Source organism: Salvia hispanica, chromosome 2 (genome assembly GCF_029641045.1).
Source record: "Salvia hispanica isolate PSC_SH4W2 chromosome 2, Shi_PSC_v1, whole genome shotgun sequence".
Taxonomy (NCBI): Eukaryota; Viridiplantae; Streptophyta; class Magnoliopsida; order Lamiales; family Lamiaceae; genus Salvia; species Salvia hispanica.
Genome location: NC_142693.1, coordinates 60,991,506 through 61,007,063, shown reverse-complemented (window position 1 = coordinate 61,007,063; position 15,558 = coordinate 60,991,506). Strand labels below are relative to the sequence as shown.

Below are 15,558 nucleotides of genomic sequence, written 5' to 3'. Positions count from 1 at the left end.
ATATTGCCGTGGATGCATCGGTAAGGTTTCATGGAACGGCGCCATCAAGTGTGTTGGGAGAGAATAGCTTTTATATGGTTGTATAGATTATGGTTTTGATCTCAAGTGCATTAGTTTAATTAGTTATAGTCTAATTAATTCAATTAATTTCGTACTAATCTAATGTAATATATTTAGGCTCATTATTTGGCCTTTTTAATGTAGATGGGCCAATTTAATAAATAGGATTGGGCTATTCTTATTATTTTTTGGGCATGTGTTTTAATTTTTATTGGGCCGTTTAATAGTGTTTTGGACTTTATAATTCTTATATAATTATATTTAATATTTTGGTATTTAGCTCTAATATTTTAATTTTATTATATTTTTGAAATCTATGTATTTAATATTTTATATTTTAATATGAATAATTTATGCCTAAATGAAGTTATTTTATTCATAATATGATGTAATTAGGTACATATAGTTTTCAACATTTTGGTTAAAACTTTTGACATTTTTGTTCTTATTCAAGAGTTTTATAACTAAGGAGTATTTTCCAAAACCTATAATAAGAATATTTTGGTTTTGCTTAAGTTTTATTTGAACTATTCTATTAAATTTTTATAGTTAATAAGAATAATTTGGTTTATAGAAGTATTCCTTGAATTATTTTTTGTTTAACTCAAATGTACTAATATTTTTTTTTTGAAGCTTATGTTGGTGGATCCGTTGAAAGTCCTATTATTATAAGTGATGTTGTTCGTGATGAACTTACGGAAGAGAGCACTATTGTTTCGTCTTCATTGTATCAATGTGGTGGCATTTTTTATTTCTATTAAGATTTAATTTTATTAATTTTTTATTTATGTAAATTTAATGCATATGGGTATACTACATTGATAACTATTTTTATTGTTTATCTTTTTTAGTATTATTATAATAATTGAAAATTAAAATTATTATATTTAACCATTTTATTGCTCTTAATTTATTTTAGTTTTTGTTTTCTATTTTTATTTGTAAATATGTTAATAGAAGTACAAATTTAATGATATATAATTTTTTATTTGTAGATTATTGGGATATTGGTGATGCTTTGTTCTCCTGTTCGCATTGTGGTGCATTGTTTTGGTATGAGGAACGTCTTGGCAAACCGAATAAACCCAAGAGTCCGAGATATTCCCTTTGTTGTATGAATGGGAATATTGAGCTTCCTTTGATGATAACTCCTCCCGAAGTTTTATTGCGTTTGATGTTCTCTAACGATGCCAAAAGTGTTCACTTCTTGAAAAATATCCGTTCATATAATTCTATGTTTTGTTTTACTTCTTTGGGAGGTAAAATTGATAATAGTTTAAACACCGGTCGTTCTCCTCCTATTTTTCGTTTACATGGTGATTCACTTGGATTTTACATGATTTCAGAGGGTAGTTTTACTTGAATTTGATCGTATATTGTGTATTTTGAGACATGGTTTATAGCTACTTCTCTATGTTATTGGTATTTTGACCATTTTGTGAAGAATGTGTAGAAAAAGGGTCGAAAATGAGCTTAAATGGCGAAAGGTGGAAAAAGGACGAAATTGCAGCACGAGGCTGGCGACTCGCCAGCTTCGCATCAGTACCAACCTGGCGACTCGCCGGGTCCTTCGCCCAGAATTGCCGAGAGCAGCTGGCGACTCGCCAGCTTCACCGTACAACGAACCTGGCGACCCGCCAGGTTCGGCCGACAGATCCAAACAAGGAAATTTCGAGCCCTATTTAATCTAATGTGCATGGGACGCCTCCTAAAACATTCTACACGCCTTCAACTCCAAAAATACTACTTTTTCACCTAGGAAGAAGAGAAGAACGAGCAGAGGACGAGTATTCATCGCAAGATTGAAGACGAGACCTCCAATCCGCCCCATCCAATTCTAGGAGTTTCTACTTTTAGTTTTATTCTTGTTCAAACAATGTTTTTGAATATTTCTTTGAATATTTCTTTGACTTTTGTGATGAACATGAGTAGCTAAATCCTTCGTAGAGTTCTACGGGGGAGATACAATCATCCTTATGTTTAATTCATTTCCTTTTTCTACGCCTTGGCTCATGTGGTTATTTTGATTTCTTCTGTGCTTATACATTTATTTGACTGATCACCTTATAAATGCATGTGGATTTTACTACAAGAACTGAGAAGTGAGTAGTTTAATTTGAAAGAGAAGAAATTGACGTCTTTGCCAATATAATCGAGAGATTTGAGACCTTTGAATGAAGCTAAGTATCTTAAGAGCTATTAGGAGTTGTTGCCTTAGTTCTAGGAAGGAGACTTCGGTTCTAGGTAGCAATCTACAAATTATATGCTTTGAGAAAAGATATAGTTTTACCTTAGTGATAGCTTAATAACCCTTGAGACCCTTTGTTGGCATAGTTAGGAAGTTAGTTGAGCATAGGATAGTTGTTGTCGATCCCGTAGGATTCTACCTTCTCATCCTTGATCTACATCCGTTTTCTCTTATTTGCTTTAGTTCTCTATTTGTTTTTAATTGTTTTTACCTTGCTTTTAAATAGATTTAGAAAACCCAAAAATCCGATTTATCTAGATAGTAGTTGAGGTTGATTCGTGGTAATTAGGTTAGCACTCGTTGTCTCTGTGGATACGATACTCTTTGCTTACTATTTGCTACATTAGCCCCGTACACTTGCGGGTATACTTGTGTTAAAAATAAGTTGAGTCAAGTTTTTGGCGCCGTTGCCGGGGACAATTTTGTGTTACTATAGCCTAATATCGTGATAAAAATTAAGATTACTAATTTAGATTTTACTTGCTTTATTTTTCATTTCTTTTTGAGTTATTCTCACTTTCGTGTTTTTCTTTTCAGGTTGTATGCTCACTCGCTCTAAGGGGCAACCATTAGAGTTATTCGATCCTGAGATCGAAGCATCCAATCGAAGGAGAAACGCTCAGAGAAGGCTCAACCAAAGGCAATCACTTTCGCCTCATAAGAGAGAACCGCCTATTCTTGTTGCAGTAACAATGGCGGATAACGGAGAGAACAATGCACCACATCCAGATCCGGTAGTCCAACAGCTCCAACTACAACTTGCAGATTTGGTGAAACAAGTTAAAGAAAAAAATGAACAACAAGCCCTGGTGCCAGTGCAAAACATGTACGTTTACAGAGGTGTAGAGGACCCACCAATTGGCAACGATGGGATCGATGCCAATCATTTTGAGCTCAAGCCAGGATTGCTAAATATGGCTGAGGCTAATGCTTTCGCGGGGAAGGCCAATGAAGATCCCAACAAGCATCTTACTAAGTTTATTCAGATCAGTAACACGGTGAAGCTTAATGGGGTGAGAGATGAACAAATCAGATTAAGGCTATTTCCATTTTCCTTGAGAGATGATGCTAGAGACTGGTACGACAGCATGGGGTCAGGATCTGTTAAAACGTGGGATGCCATGGTAGACTTATTTTTGGAGAAATATTTCCCACCCAGTGAAGTTCTAAGGAGGCAAGCAGAGATAATTCAGTTTAAGATGAAACCTCATGAGACAATCCGAGAAGCATGGGCTAGATTCAAGACACTGCTGAAAAGATGCCCCAAACATGGTCTAAGCCCGGGACACCAAGTCATAACTTTTTATAGGGGATGTACTCCAGAGGCAATGCGTGAACTGAATTGGAGCGCCGGAGGAGCATTACTTCAATTAGGAGAGAATGATGCCATGCAAGTGATTGAGAGAGTAGCTTCCACTGATGAAGGATGGAATAATGAAAGAAACACGTCATACAGGGTGACCTCCGTTGTAGAAGATGATAGGATAGACAAGCTGTCTCAACAGCTAGATCTTTTAACCACTCAATTGGGAATCATGGAGATGAGACAGCCTGGACCAGAACTGCAGGGAGGGGTTGAAAATGTGAACTATGTGCACCAAGGAGGAAATAATAGGAACTTCAACAACTATCGCTCCAACCAAGGTGGTGGTAACTACAACAATTATGGTAACAAGGTGTATCCCAATCTTTCATATGGGAATCCCAACAATGCTCTGCAACCACCGCCAGGATTCACAGTGTCTAATGGGATGGTAGAACAGCAGAAAAAGCCTACTACTGAAGACATCTTAGCAGCATTCATGAATTAGACTACCAAGTACATGGAGAAAACTGACAAGTACATGGAGAGCACTAGTCAAAGGTTGGGGAAGGTTGAAAACGACGTGCAAAGCTTGAATGTGCATATGAAGAGCATTGATACTCAGATAAGCCAAATCTCTCAAGCTGTGGGTGTCCATCATCAGCCAGGGCAATTTCCAGCACAGACCATAAACAATCCCAAGGACTGCAAGGCCATAAATTTGAGGAGCGGTAAGAGCTATGAAGGACCTTCCATGCCTATAGAGGAAAAGAAGAGTACTCCAGCGGAGGATGGCAAAGCAGAAGAGAATTCTAAGGGGAAGGACAAGGTCGACGGTCAGACAGAGAAAGAATCAGTGCCAGAAAAGATGCCCTCTCCGCCTATTCCTATGACAGTCAAGGTGCCTTTCCCATTCGAGATGAAGAAGAAAAAGATGGATGAGCAATTTTCCAAATTTCTTGATATTTTCAGGAAAGTGCAAATCAATATACCATTGGTGGAAGCTTTGCAAGAGATGCCAAACTATGCTAAGTTTTTGAAAGATGTTATCTCCAAGAAAAGAAGGTGGGGAGAATATGAAACTGTCAACTTGACAGAGAGCTGCAGTGCGATAATTCAGAAGAAACTGCCAGCCAAGCTTAAGGATCCCGGTAGCTTCACTATTTCTTGCATAGTGGGGGACAATCAAGTGGGGAGAGCATTATGTGATTTAGGGGCAAGCATTAATCTTATGCCCCTATCATTCTTCAGAAAGCTTAAGATTGGAACATTGAAGCCTACTACTATCACACTACAAATGGCAGACATGACAGTCACATATCCTAAAGGCATTGTGGAAGATATTCTAGTGAAAGTCAATAACTTTATCTATCCGGTGGACTTTGTTGTGCTAGATATGGAGGAGGACCAAAAGATCCCATTGATTTTGGGAAGACCTTTCCTTGCTACAGGGAAGGCAATGATAGATGTGGCAAAAGGAGAACTTACACTTCGCCTTGACAATGAGAGCATTACTTTTTCCATCTACAAGGCGATGAAAGTACATGATGATGAAGAAGTGGAGATGATAGAGCATTGCAACTATGTGCAAGTGGTGGAAGATTGTGTTGAAGGAGTGGCCGAGATCAACTCTTCACATGATCAACTTGAGCGATGCCTATTTCAATCTCTTTATTCTTCTTGTATTAATGAAATAACTGATGCTAACTCTGAATTACTTGATTTTGTAGGTGCACTTGATTCCGCCGAAGAGATCCCTCGTCGTCATCAAAAATTCCTTCCATTAAGGAACGAGGATGAAGAGAAAGAAAAGGAGAAAGAAAAGGGAAACAAAGTTGAGCTAAAGCCATTGCCAACTCACTTAAAGTATGCATTCCTTGGAGAAAATGAAACATATCCGGTAATTGTATCTTCTTCCCTATCTGTATCTGAGCTTGATAAGTTGTTGAGAGTCCTTAGGAAACATAGAAGTGCTATTGGATGGTCTATTTCTGACATTAAAGGGATTAGCCCAACTTTGTGCATGCATAAAATTTTGTTAGAAGAAGGGTATAAACCTAATGTTCAAAATCAAAGAAGACTTAATCCAATTATGCAAGATGTGGTTAGGAAAGAGGTCATAAAGTGGTTAGATGCAGGAATTGTTTATGCCATATCTAACAGTGAATGGGTTAGTCCAACTCAAGTTGTAGCTAAGAAGGGTGGTATGACAGTTGTACAAGGAAAGAAATGATGAATTGATAGCCACTAGAGTTGTGTCCGGGTGGAGAGTTTGTATTGATTACCGTGCTTTGAACGCAGCCACTAGGAAAGATCACTTCCCACTCCCTTTTATAGATCAAATGTTAGATAGGTTGGTAGGATATGAGTACTACTGTTTTCTTGATGGGTATTCGGGTTATAATCAAATTTTAATTGCCCCAGAAGATCAACATAAGTCTGCATTTGTGTGTCCATACGGAGTTTATGCTTTTAGGAGAATGTCATTTGGTTTATGTAATGCTCCAGCTACTTTTCAGAGATGCATGATGGCAATTTTTCATGACATGATTGAGAAAATAATGGAAGTGTTTATGGATGATTTTTCTGTTTATGGTACTTCTTTTGATCACTGCCTTGAAAATCTAACAAGTGTGTTGCAGCGTTGTGAAGAAACTAACCTTGTTTTGAATTGGGAAAAATGTCACTTTATGGTTAGAGATGGAATAGTGTTAGGCCACAAGATTTCTGCTGCAGGGCTCGAGGTTGATAGAGCAAAGATAGTGGCAATTGAGCAACTCCCACCACCCACGACGGAAAAGGGAGTTAGGAGCTTTCTAGGACATGCCGGGTTTTATAGGCGGTTTATCAAAGATTTCTCTAAGATATCTAAGCCTCTATGTCATTTATTAGAAAAAGATGCTGCATTTGAATTTTCTTCTGATTGTTTGCAGGCATTTGAAAAATTGAAGAAGGCGTTAGTTAGTGCTCCAGTGTTAATCACGCCGGATTGGACTCAACCATTTGAGATAATGTGTGATGCAAGTGATATAGCAGTTGGGTCCGCTCTTGGGCAGAAGAGAGATAGCCTTTTCAGAGTGATATACTACGCAAGCCGCACTTTGGACTCCGCGCAGGCAAATTACACTACCACAGAGAAGGAGATGTTGGCGGTTGTGTACTCGTTTGACAAATTCCGTGCCTACTTAATTGGGGCCAAGACGATAGTATACACTGACCATGCAGCAATTCGACATCTTTTTGCTAAAGTAGATGCCAAGCCAAGGTTGATTCGATGGATACTTCTGCTACAAGAGTTCGATGTAGAGATTCGAGATAGAAGAGGATGTGAGAATGTTGTGGCTGACCACCTATCAAGGTTAGAGAAAGCAGTAGAAGGAGAAAACTTGGATGTGCCAATCAATGAAGTATTCCCCGATGAGCATTTGTTTCTTGCTCAAGATAACCACCCATGGTATGCTCACTTTGTCAATTTCTTGGTGGCCAAAATAATCCCAACCAAATTATCAACCTATCAAAAGACGAAGTTCTTCCATGATATCAAGTTCTACTTCTGGGATGAGCCGTTCCTTTATAGAAGATGTGCAGATATGGTGATAAGAAGATGTGTGCCGAATGAAGAATGGGAAGCAGTGATTAGACAATGTCACTCGTCCCCATCTGGGGACATTTTGGAGCAAATCGAACAGCAATGAAGGTGCTTCAAAGCGGCCTTTATTGGCCAAGTATCTATGGTGATTGCCAAAAGTTCGTGGTTCAATGCAATGAATGCCAAAGAACCGGGGGTGTGTCAAAAAAGAAGGAGATGCCAATGACCCCGATCATAGGGTTGAATTATTTGATGTTTGGGGGATCGACTTCATGGGCCCCTTTCCATCATCATGCGGTCATCAATACATTCTTTTAGCGGTGGATTACGTCTCAAGATGGGTAGAAGCCATTCCCTCCCACACCAATGATTCCAAGGTAGTCATTAAATTTGTGCAAAAGAATATATTTACTAGATTTGGTACTCCACGAGCCCTTATTAGTGATGGAGGTTCACACTTCAACAATCGATGGCTGGAAAGCGTGCTTGCGAAATATGGAGTGAAGCATAGGGTGACGACACCATACCATCCTCAAGCCAATGGCCAAACTGAGTTGGCCAATAGAGAGATCAAGCAAATCTTACAAAAGACAGTGAGCTCAAATCGGAAGGATTGGTCACTCAAGCTCGATGATGCACTTTGGGCGTATAGGACGGCATATAAAACCCCGATAGGGATGTCACCATATCAATTGGTGTTTGGGAAATCATGTCACCTTCCAGTGGAGATGGAACATCGCTCACATTGGGCAGTGAAGAAGTTGAACTTAGATTTCGCTAAGGCAGGCAAAGAAAGAATGCTACAGTTGAATATGCTTGACGAGTTTAGACACGAAGCCTTTGAAAATTCTTCTATTCTCAAGGAACGAATGAAGGCGTGTCATGACAGAATGATTGAAAAGAGAGAGTTCATTCTGGGGGAAGCAGTGTTGCTTTTCAATGCTAAACTAAGCTTTTCGCCGGAAAGTTGAAGTCTAAATGGTCGGGGCCTTACATTGTTAAAGAAGTGATGCAAAATGGCACATTGGAGTTACTAGGGGCAGATGGAAAAGTGTTCAAGGTGAATGGACAATATGTCAAGAGATTCTACAGTCCGGATCAGGCGAGGGAAGTGTTCGTCCTCAAATTGGCCTAAGTGCAAGCTTCAAGACGTCGAGCCAACGACGTAAAACAAAGGCACTTAAGGGGAGGTAACCCCTAGTAGGTAATCCTTGTTTTTATTTCATTTTTCCTTAGTCTTTTAGTTTGTTTTTTTAGTCCATCGGTAGCTAGTTTTCGAATTTCAGTTTTTTTAAAAAAAATAAATAAATAAAAACATCAAAAAATCGAAAAATCCCGTAGGTAACTGGCGGGTCGCCAAGTTCGCAGTAACACGAACCTAGCGACTCGCCAGGCGTGTCGTATATCTCTGTAGGTGCTGGCGTCTCGCCAGATTCGTCAAAACCCAACCTGGCGACTCGCCAGGTATGTTTAAAAAATTGTCGTAGCTAGCTGGCGCCTCGCCAGCTTCGTTCCTCGCCCAACCTGGCGACTCGCCAGACACGTGCAGCGGTAAATTCAAAAGGTAAGTTTCGTTTTTTTACTTTTTTTTTACCTTCTCTTCCCCAATTTCGAACCCTAACACCCCCAACACCAAATTTCTTCCTTTCTTTTACTACATTCTACCAATTAATCTCAAATTCCTTCCACCCATTCGCTATTCTTGCTTATTAGAAGAGATCCACCATGTAATTTGTTGATTTTGAGTGTTTATTCAAGAAGACAAGTGAACTCTTACTTTTGCTCGAAATTGTGAATATTAAACTCAAAAGGTACTTTCCTTCACTCTAATCTCCATTATTGTTGATGGGTTTGTGTTAAAGTTGAACTTTTGATATGCTAGAACTTGTTTTATGATGAAATTCTTTGAAGCATTGGTGGATTATTGTTGAATTGAGTTTTATTGAGGTGTTCTTGTTGATTACTAAGATTTGGATGCTTCTAGACTTGGTTTCAGTAGAATAATTGTGTTGGGAGGTATAATTGGTTCAAGGATGACATGTTTCTTAATGGGGGATATTGTGTGATGAATTGTTGGGAATTGCTATAGGGATCGAGTCTATCTCCCTAAATTGTGGTTAATGGTTATAAGGATTGAGTCTATCTCCCTCGTTTGTTAGTTAATGATGTTTTAGGGATCGAGTCTATCTCCCTAGTTCTATAGGAATTGAGTCTATCTTCCTATGTGAATTTAGTTTATGCCTACTTCATGATGTGTCTTTTAACTGAGTTATTGTTTTTGTTACATAGAGACATGAAGTAGATGAAAGTTTGGGGGAGTTCGAGAACCCACCCCTCATACTTTATTCTTTGGTGAACTCACACATTCTTTTTATAGGTACATGTCTTCCACAGGAAAAGCCGAGGCACCGAGCAAATATGGTGTTCGAGGGCTCGATCAAGAACAGAAGCAGGCATGGGACAGACTATCCCGCAGGCCAACTGTGCCTACTCGATATTTGAAGGAGCATATGCTAAACTACTTAGGAGTAGAAGCAGACGTAGTAAAGTTGAGCTTAGTGGGCGAACCAGAGCAAGGAGTCCATGGATTCCTATTTCGAGCTTACCCGTCCTTCCGCAGATATACTTTGGAGTTTTTGAGCTCCCTAAGGGTCATCAAGAGGAATTTTGGCAGACACGAGCTGATAGATAGAGTAGAATTTCGGTTAGACAATCAAAACCGAGTTCTCACCTTAGCCGATTTCGATGTTGTGTTTAAAACTGCAATGGATGGAGATTAAGAAAACTTTAACCATGATTCTTTTTGGAAGTTGATCACATTAGAAGAGCACTACACAGCCGGCACCTCCAAGGCGAGTGCCATTCGAAATCCAGTGCTGCGACTGTGCCACAGAGGGATCTCGAATTCGATCTTTTCCCGCTCCGACAGTGGAAGCATTAACAGTACCGAGATTTTCCTACTATACAGCCTTCTTCGTGGAAAACTCATCCATCTCAATCAGTATGTCCCTTTGTATTGGGAAAGAGTTGCTAGGAATAACACAAGGACGATCTGCTGTGGGGGATACATCACTGCTATCTGCAGTTTCTTCAACATCGAGCTCAACCCAAATCATATAATTCCAGGAGAGATGTACTTGACTTATGATGTCCTTCACCAAATGGACGTACTCAAGAGGGATCAGAACTGTTACGCCTATCTCTATCAAGGCTCACGAGGTGATCATTTTCCCCTGCCTAGCCCAGATTTGACACATGTTGATGGATGGAGCTTCCAAGCTAATTGGAAGATGGATACATCTGCACACCGCCGAGTGGTGGCGGCCTTCCCTGCATGCCTACCTTGGAAGATGAGACAGTATCCACTTGCAGGTCCATTTCTTGACCCGGGAGTTGAAGCTGGTTCGAGCCAGCATATAGCCATTCATGAGGATGCGGAGGAGGAAGAAGATGAGATGGTCGAACCTTTGGGAACCTCTCAGAGGTATCAACAAAGGAATCGAAGCAAAAGAAGGAACCAAAATGCCCGAGATGCAGAGTTTCAAGAGTCTGTCACTCACCAGCTGGAGCAGTTGCAAAACTCCTACACCGACTTGTCTAATCGAGTGGATGAGCGGTGGGATCAACAACAATCTCAGTGGGTGCAGCATCAACAGTGGCATGGAGAGTGGAACCAAACTTGGGATCAGCATCAGCAAAACCATGACCAGTGGCAGCAGTTCTAAACTAATCAATGGAATGCGATGTATGATCGGGATATGCACGCAACACGAGTTTTGGAGGAAGTGCAAAGGGAGCAACGAGAGAGTAGAGATCAGTTAGACCAGCTGACTGCCATGATGAACCAATGGAACACCAACATTTTCTCTAACTACCCGCCGCATCCACCACCACACTAGTGCAAGGTAAGTATAACTTCTCCACCAACGTTTCAAACTCATTCTTTGCGCAGCTTTGAATAAGTTTGGGGGGGGGGGGTGATATGGTGGATAGTGACACTTACGAGGTACGTATTTTTTTTTAAGATTTATTTTTGCCTTAGTCGTTTAATTGACTTTTAGCCTTATTTTGTTTTAGTTTGATAGAACTCCATGAATTTTGCTTTGATTGGTTGAGATTTATTGAAAGAAAAATTTTGAAATTGAATTGGAAAATTTGGTAGTAATTTGGGTGAAGACTAGTCGTCTATGATAAAAGAACCTTCCACTTTGAGCTATCACTTGACCATTGACTTGAGAATTTGAGTAATAGGATGCATAAGTAACGAATTGCTTGTTTGCCTTGATTCATGCTATTTGCCCAGTGAGACTTGAGCTTTTAATTCTTTCATGTGTGATTTATCATCAATGGTGTATGTGTTTCTAGAACTTGCTCCTTGTCTTCTTGAGTCTACATAGTGACCTTAAAGATAGGGGAAGATGTTAGGCTATTGTTGTTAGCCTCATTTTTACCTAAACACTAACCTTATTATGTAATAATACCCTTGATAGCCAAGTTTGAGCCTATTGTCTTTTCTTTTGTCAAGCTAATCAAAGGGGTTGGGAATCCTAGACTCTAGAATTGTTGAGCTATGAAAAGAAGAATTTGGAGAGTTTAGTTGTTGAAAGAAATTGGTCGTGTTTAGCTTATCAAGTTGGAAATTGGTTGTACTTAGAAAAATAAAAAATAAAAAAAGAGAAAAGAAAAGAAAGAAAAAAAAATTTAGTATATAGAGAATAATTCAAGGTCTTTGGAAGTTGGGAAGAAATTAGACAAAGTCTAGTTATTGTGGAAAAGTGTTTTGGCGAATGGTTGAAGTTAAAAGTTGTTTGTTGTGTAATGTCTTAGAATTTCACATCTTATGGGGAATTTAGTCACTTTAGCCAAATATTACCCTACCTTACCAAAGAGCCTACATTATAACCTAAACAAAAGACCTTTCGGACTCTAGATTTATTGTCACACGAAGTAGAGGAGAGGTTAGACATTGAGCAAGCCTATGGTAAACCATGCATTTTTGATTGATTTGAGTGTTACTTTATATCTTATACACTTTGAGTGAGGTGATTATACATACATATATACATCCCAAGTGAAGCATGAATCCAAGGTGATATACGAGTTAGTAGTAAAAGTGCATTCGACGGCTTAACTTGATGGAATTTGTATTGTGATATGCTCCTTTATTCCGTATTATTTGAGACGATGATGATGTCTTAAACTCTTTTGAATCCAAGTTTCTTCTAGTTCTTTTTCTTCATTGCTCGAGGACTTGCAATTGTTTAAGTTTGGGGGAGTTGATTCACTTGGATTTTACATGATTTTAGAGGGTAGTTTTACTTGAATTTGATCGTATATTGTGTATTTTGAGACATGGTTTATAGATACTTCTCTATGTTATTGGTATTTTGACCATTTTGTGAAGAATGTGTAGAAAAAGGGTCGAAAATGAGCTTAAATGGCGAAAGGTGGAAAAAGGACGAAATTGCAGCACGAGGCTGGCGACTCGCCAGCTTCGCATCAGTACCAACCTGGCGACTCGCCAGGTCCTTCGCCCAGAATTGCCGAGAGCAGCTGGCGACTCGCCAGCTTCACCGTACAACGAACCTGGCGACCCGCCAGGTTCGGCCGACAGATCCAAACAAGGAAATTTCGAGCCCTATTTAATCTAATGTGCATGGGACGCCTCCTACAACATTCTTCACGCCTTCAACCCCAAAAATACTACTTTTTCACCTAGGAAGAGGAGAAGAACGAGTAGAGGACGAGTATTCATCGCAAGATTGAAGACGAGACCTCCAATCCGCCCAATCCAATTCTAGGAGTTTCTACTTTTAGTTTTATTCTTGTTCAAACAATGTTTTTGAATATTTTCTTGAATATTTCTTTGACTTTTGTGATGAACATGAGTAGCTAAATCCTTCGTAGAGTTCTACGGGAGAGATACAATCATCCTTATGTTTAATTGATTTCTTTTTTCTACGCCTTGGCTCATGTGGTTATTTTGATTTCTTCTGTGCTTATACATTTATTTGACTGATCACCTTATAAATGCATGTGGATTTTACTACAAGAACTGAGAAGTGAGTAGTTTAATTTGAAAGAGAAGAAATTGACGTCTTTGCCAATATAATCGAGAGATTTGAGCCTTTGAATGAAGCTAAGTATCTTAGGAGCTATTAGGAGTTGTTGCCTTAGTTCTAGGAAGGAGACTTCGGTTCTAGGTAGCAATCTACAAATTATATGCTTTGAGAAAAAGATATAGTTTTACCTTAGTGATAGCTTAATAACCCTTGAGACCCTTTGTTGGCATAGTTAGGAAGTTAGTTGAGCATAGGATAGTTGTTATCGATCCCGTAGGATTCTACCTTCTCATCCTTGATCTACATCCGTTTTCTCTTATTTGTTTTAGTTCTCTATTTGTTTTTAATTGTTTTTACCTTGCTTTTAAATTGATTTAGAAAACCCAAAAATCCGATTTATCTAGATAGTAGTTGAGGTTGGTTCGTGGTAATTAGGTTAGCACTCGTTGTCTCTGTGGATACGATACTCTTTGCTTACTATTTGCTACATTAGCCCCGTACACTTGCGGGTATACTTGTGTTAAAAATAAGTTGAGTCACATGGTCAAAATTACCACTTAATTGGTAGTTTGCTACCGCTGCATGGTGCACCTCCCAAGTTTGCTCAATTGTATATTTATGACACGGATAATGAGATCAATCATAGAATGGAGTCCGTGAGGTATGTATTTATATTTATGTAATTTCGGTGTTAAAATTTAGTTGCATTTTGAATATTTAATTTTAATGTAGTTATTATCTTTGCAGGGAGGGAAATATTGTTAATGATCTTCACTCTGAGATTGTATGTGACTTACAATTTATGTTGAATGAGTATAATGTGTTGGTAAAGTCATTCCGTTTGGCTAAAGAAATGATCAATCAACAAAATCCATCAAATGTGAAATTGAGGTTGCTTGGTAAAAGAGGTAGGGATGGAAGGACTTATAACCTACCTTCTGTTTCTGAGGTAGCCATGCTTGTGGTTGGAGATTTTGACCACGCATTAGGTGATAGAGACATTATTGTTGAAAAACAGTCAGGGAAGCTACAACGCATTAATGAACTTCATCCTTCTTATCTTGCATTGCAATATCCGTTGTTGTTCCCTTATGGGGATGGTTATACAGAATTCATAGGTTTTTCTGATTCTTCTACTTCCTCATTGACTAATAGAAAGAGAGTTAGCCCTAAAGATTTTTTTTCGTACCGCATGCATGATAGAGTTGCTGAGTGTTCTATTATTTTGTATGCGAAGCTATTGTTTCAACAATTTATTGTGGACGCATACACTATGATTGAATCTGGACGATTGACGTTTGTTCGAACGCAACAAAAGAAATTGCGCGCTGAAATTTATAGCGGGTTGGAGGAGGCCGTTCTACGTGGTGAAACTGATAGTTCCAGACATGGAAAACGAGTTATCTTGCCTTCCAGTTTTGTTGGTGGTGCCCGGTATATGATTCAGAATTACCAAGATGCGATGGCTATATGTAGATGGATTGGATATCCAAATCTTTTTATAACATTTACGTGCAATCTTAAGTGGCCTGAGATTCGGAGGTTTATTGTGATGCAGTTATTTACACCATTGAGTTTCAGAAACGTGGATTGCCCCATGCACATATTTTGTTTTTTTTAAGCAATGAGGATAAACAACCTCATCCTCGACGCATTAATGAAATTATATCTGCTGAAATTCCTGATCCATTGATTGATCCTTATTATTATGAGTGCGTCAAAGAGCTTGTGATGCATGGTCCATGTGGTGTTGTTCGAAAATCATCCCCTTGCATGCGTGATGGACGTTGCACTAAGTATTATCCCAAGAAATTTGTTGCTGATACAATCTTTGATGATGATGGTTATCCCATTTATAGGCGTAGAGATAATGGTCTGGTTGTGTTGAAGGATGGTGTTTCTTTGGATAACAGATATGTTGTTCCTCACAATCATTTTCTCCTTATGAAATATGGTGGCCATATTAATGTTGAGTGGTGCAATCAGTCCCTGTCAATCAAGTATTTGTTCAAATATGTACATAAAGGTTATGATAGGGTGACGACATCTTTTTTCCAATCTGGAGTTGATGGTGTTGAAAAAAATCTAGATGAAGTAAGTTTGTATTATGATTGTAGTTATGTATCATCTTGTGAAGCTGCTTGGAGAATTTTTGGGTTTGAGATTCAATACAAGGATCCTTCAGTTGAACGGTTGAGTTTTCATCTTCCTAATGAACAACATATCATTTTTTATGAAGCCGATTCATTGGATAATGTCCCGAATCGTAGGAAAATTCATGAGAGTAAGTTCTTAG

General features: G+C 38.9%; 1 protein-coding gene and 1 pseudogene across 1 annotated transcript; both read left to right on the top strand.

Moving 5' to 3' along the window:
* Positions 1-1,234: 1,234 nt before the first annotated feature.
* LOC125199267 (uncharacterized) lies at positions 1,235-15,459 on the top strand. The gene is made up of 5 exons (XM_089065251.1): positions 1,235-1,373; positions 13,803-13,923; positions 14,010-14,734; positions 14,821-15,356; positions 15,400-15,459. The coding sequence occupies exons 1-5, from the start codon at positions 1,235-1,237 to the stop codon at positions 15,457-15,459; spliced, it is 1,581 nt and encodes a 526-aa protein (XP_088921377.1).
* On the top strand, positions 3,001-7,306 carry LOC148932835 (uncharacterized; annotated as a pseudogene).
* Positions 15,460-15,558: the final 99 nt, after the last annotated feature.

What these genes read in the sequence shown, in the direction of transcription:
- LOC125199267 (XM_089065251.1), top strand. Translation starts at nt 1,235, where the DNA reads ATGTTCTCTAACGATGCCAAAAGTGTTCACTTCTTGAAAAATATCCGT. An exon ending in CATAGAATGGAGTCCGTGAG is followed by an intron (nt 13,924 to 14,009) that starts GTATGTATTTAT and finishes TTATCTTTGCAG; the next exon opens with GGAGGGAAATATTGTTAATG. An exon ending in TTGAAAAAAATCTAGATGAA is followed by an intron (nt 15,357 to 15,399) that starts GTAAGTTTGTAT and finishes CATCTTGTGAAG; the next exon opens with CTGCTTGGAGAATTTTTGGG.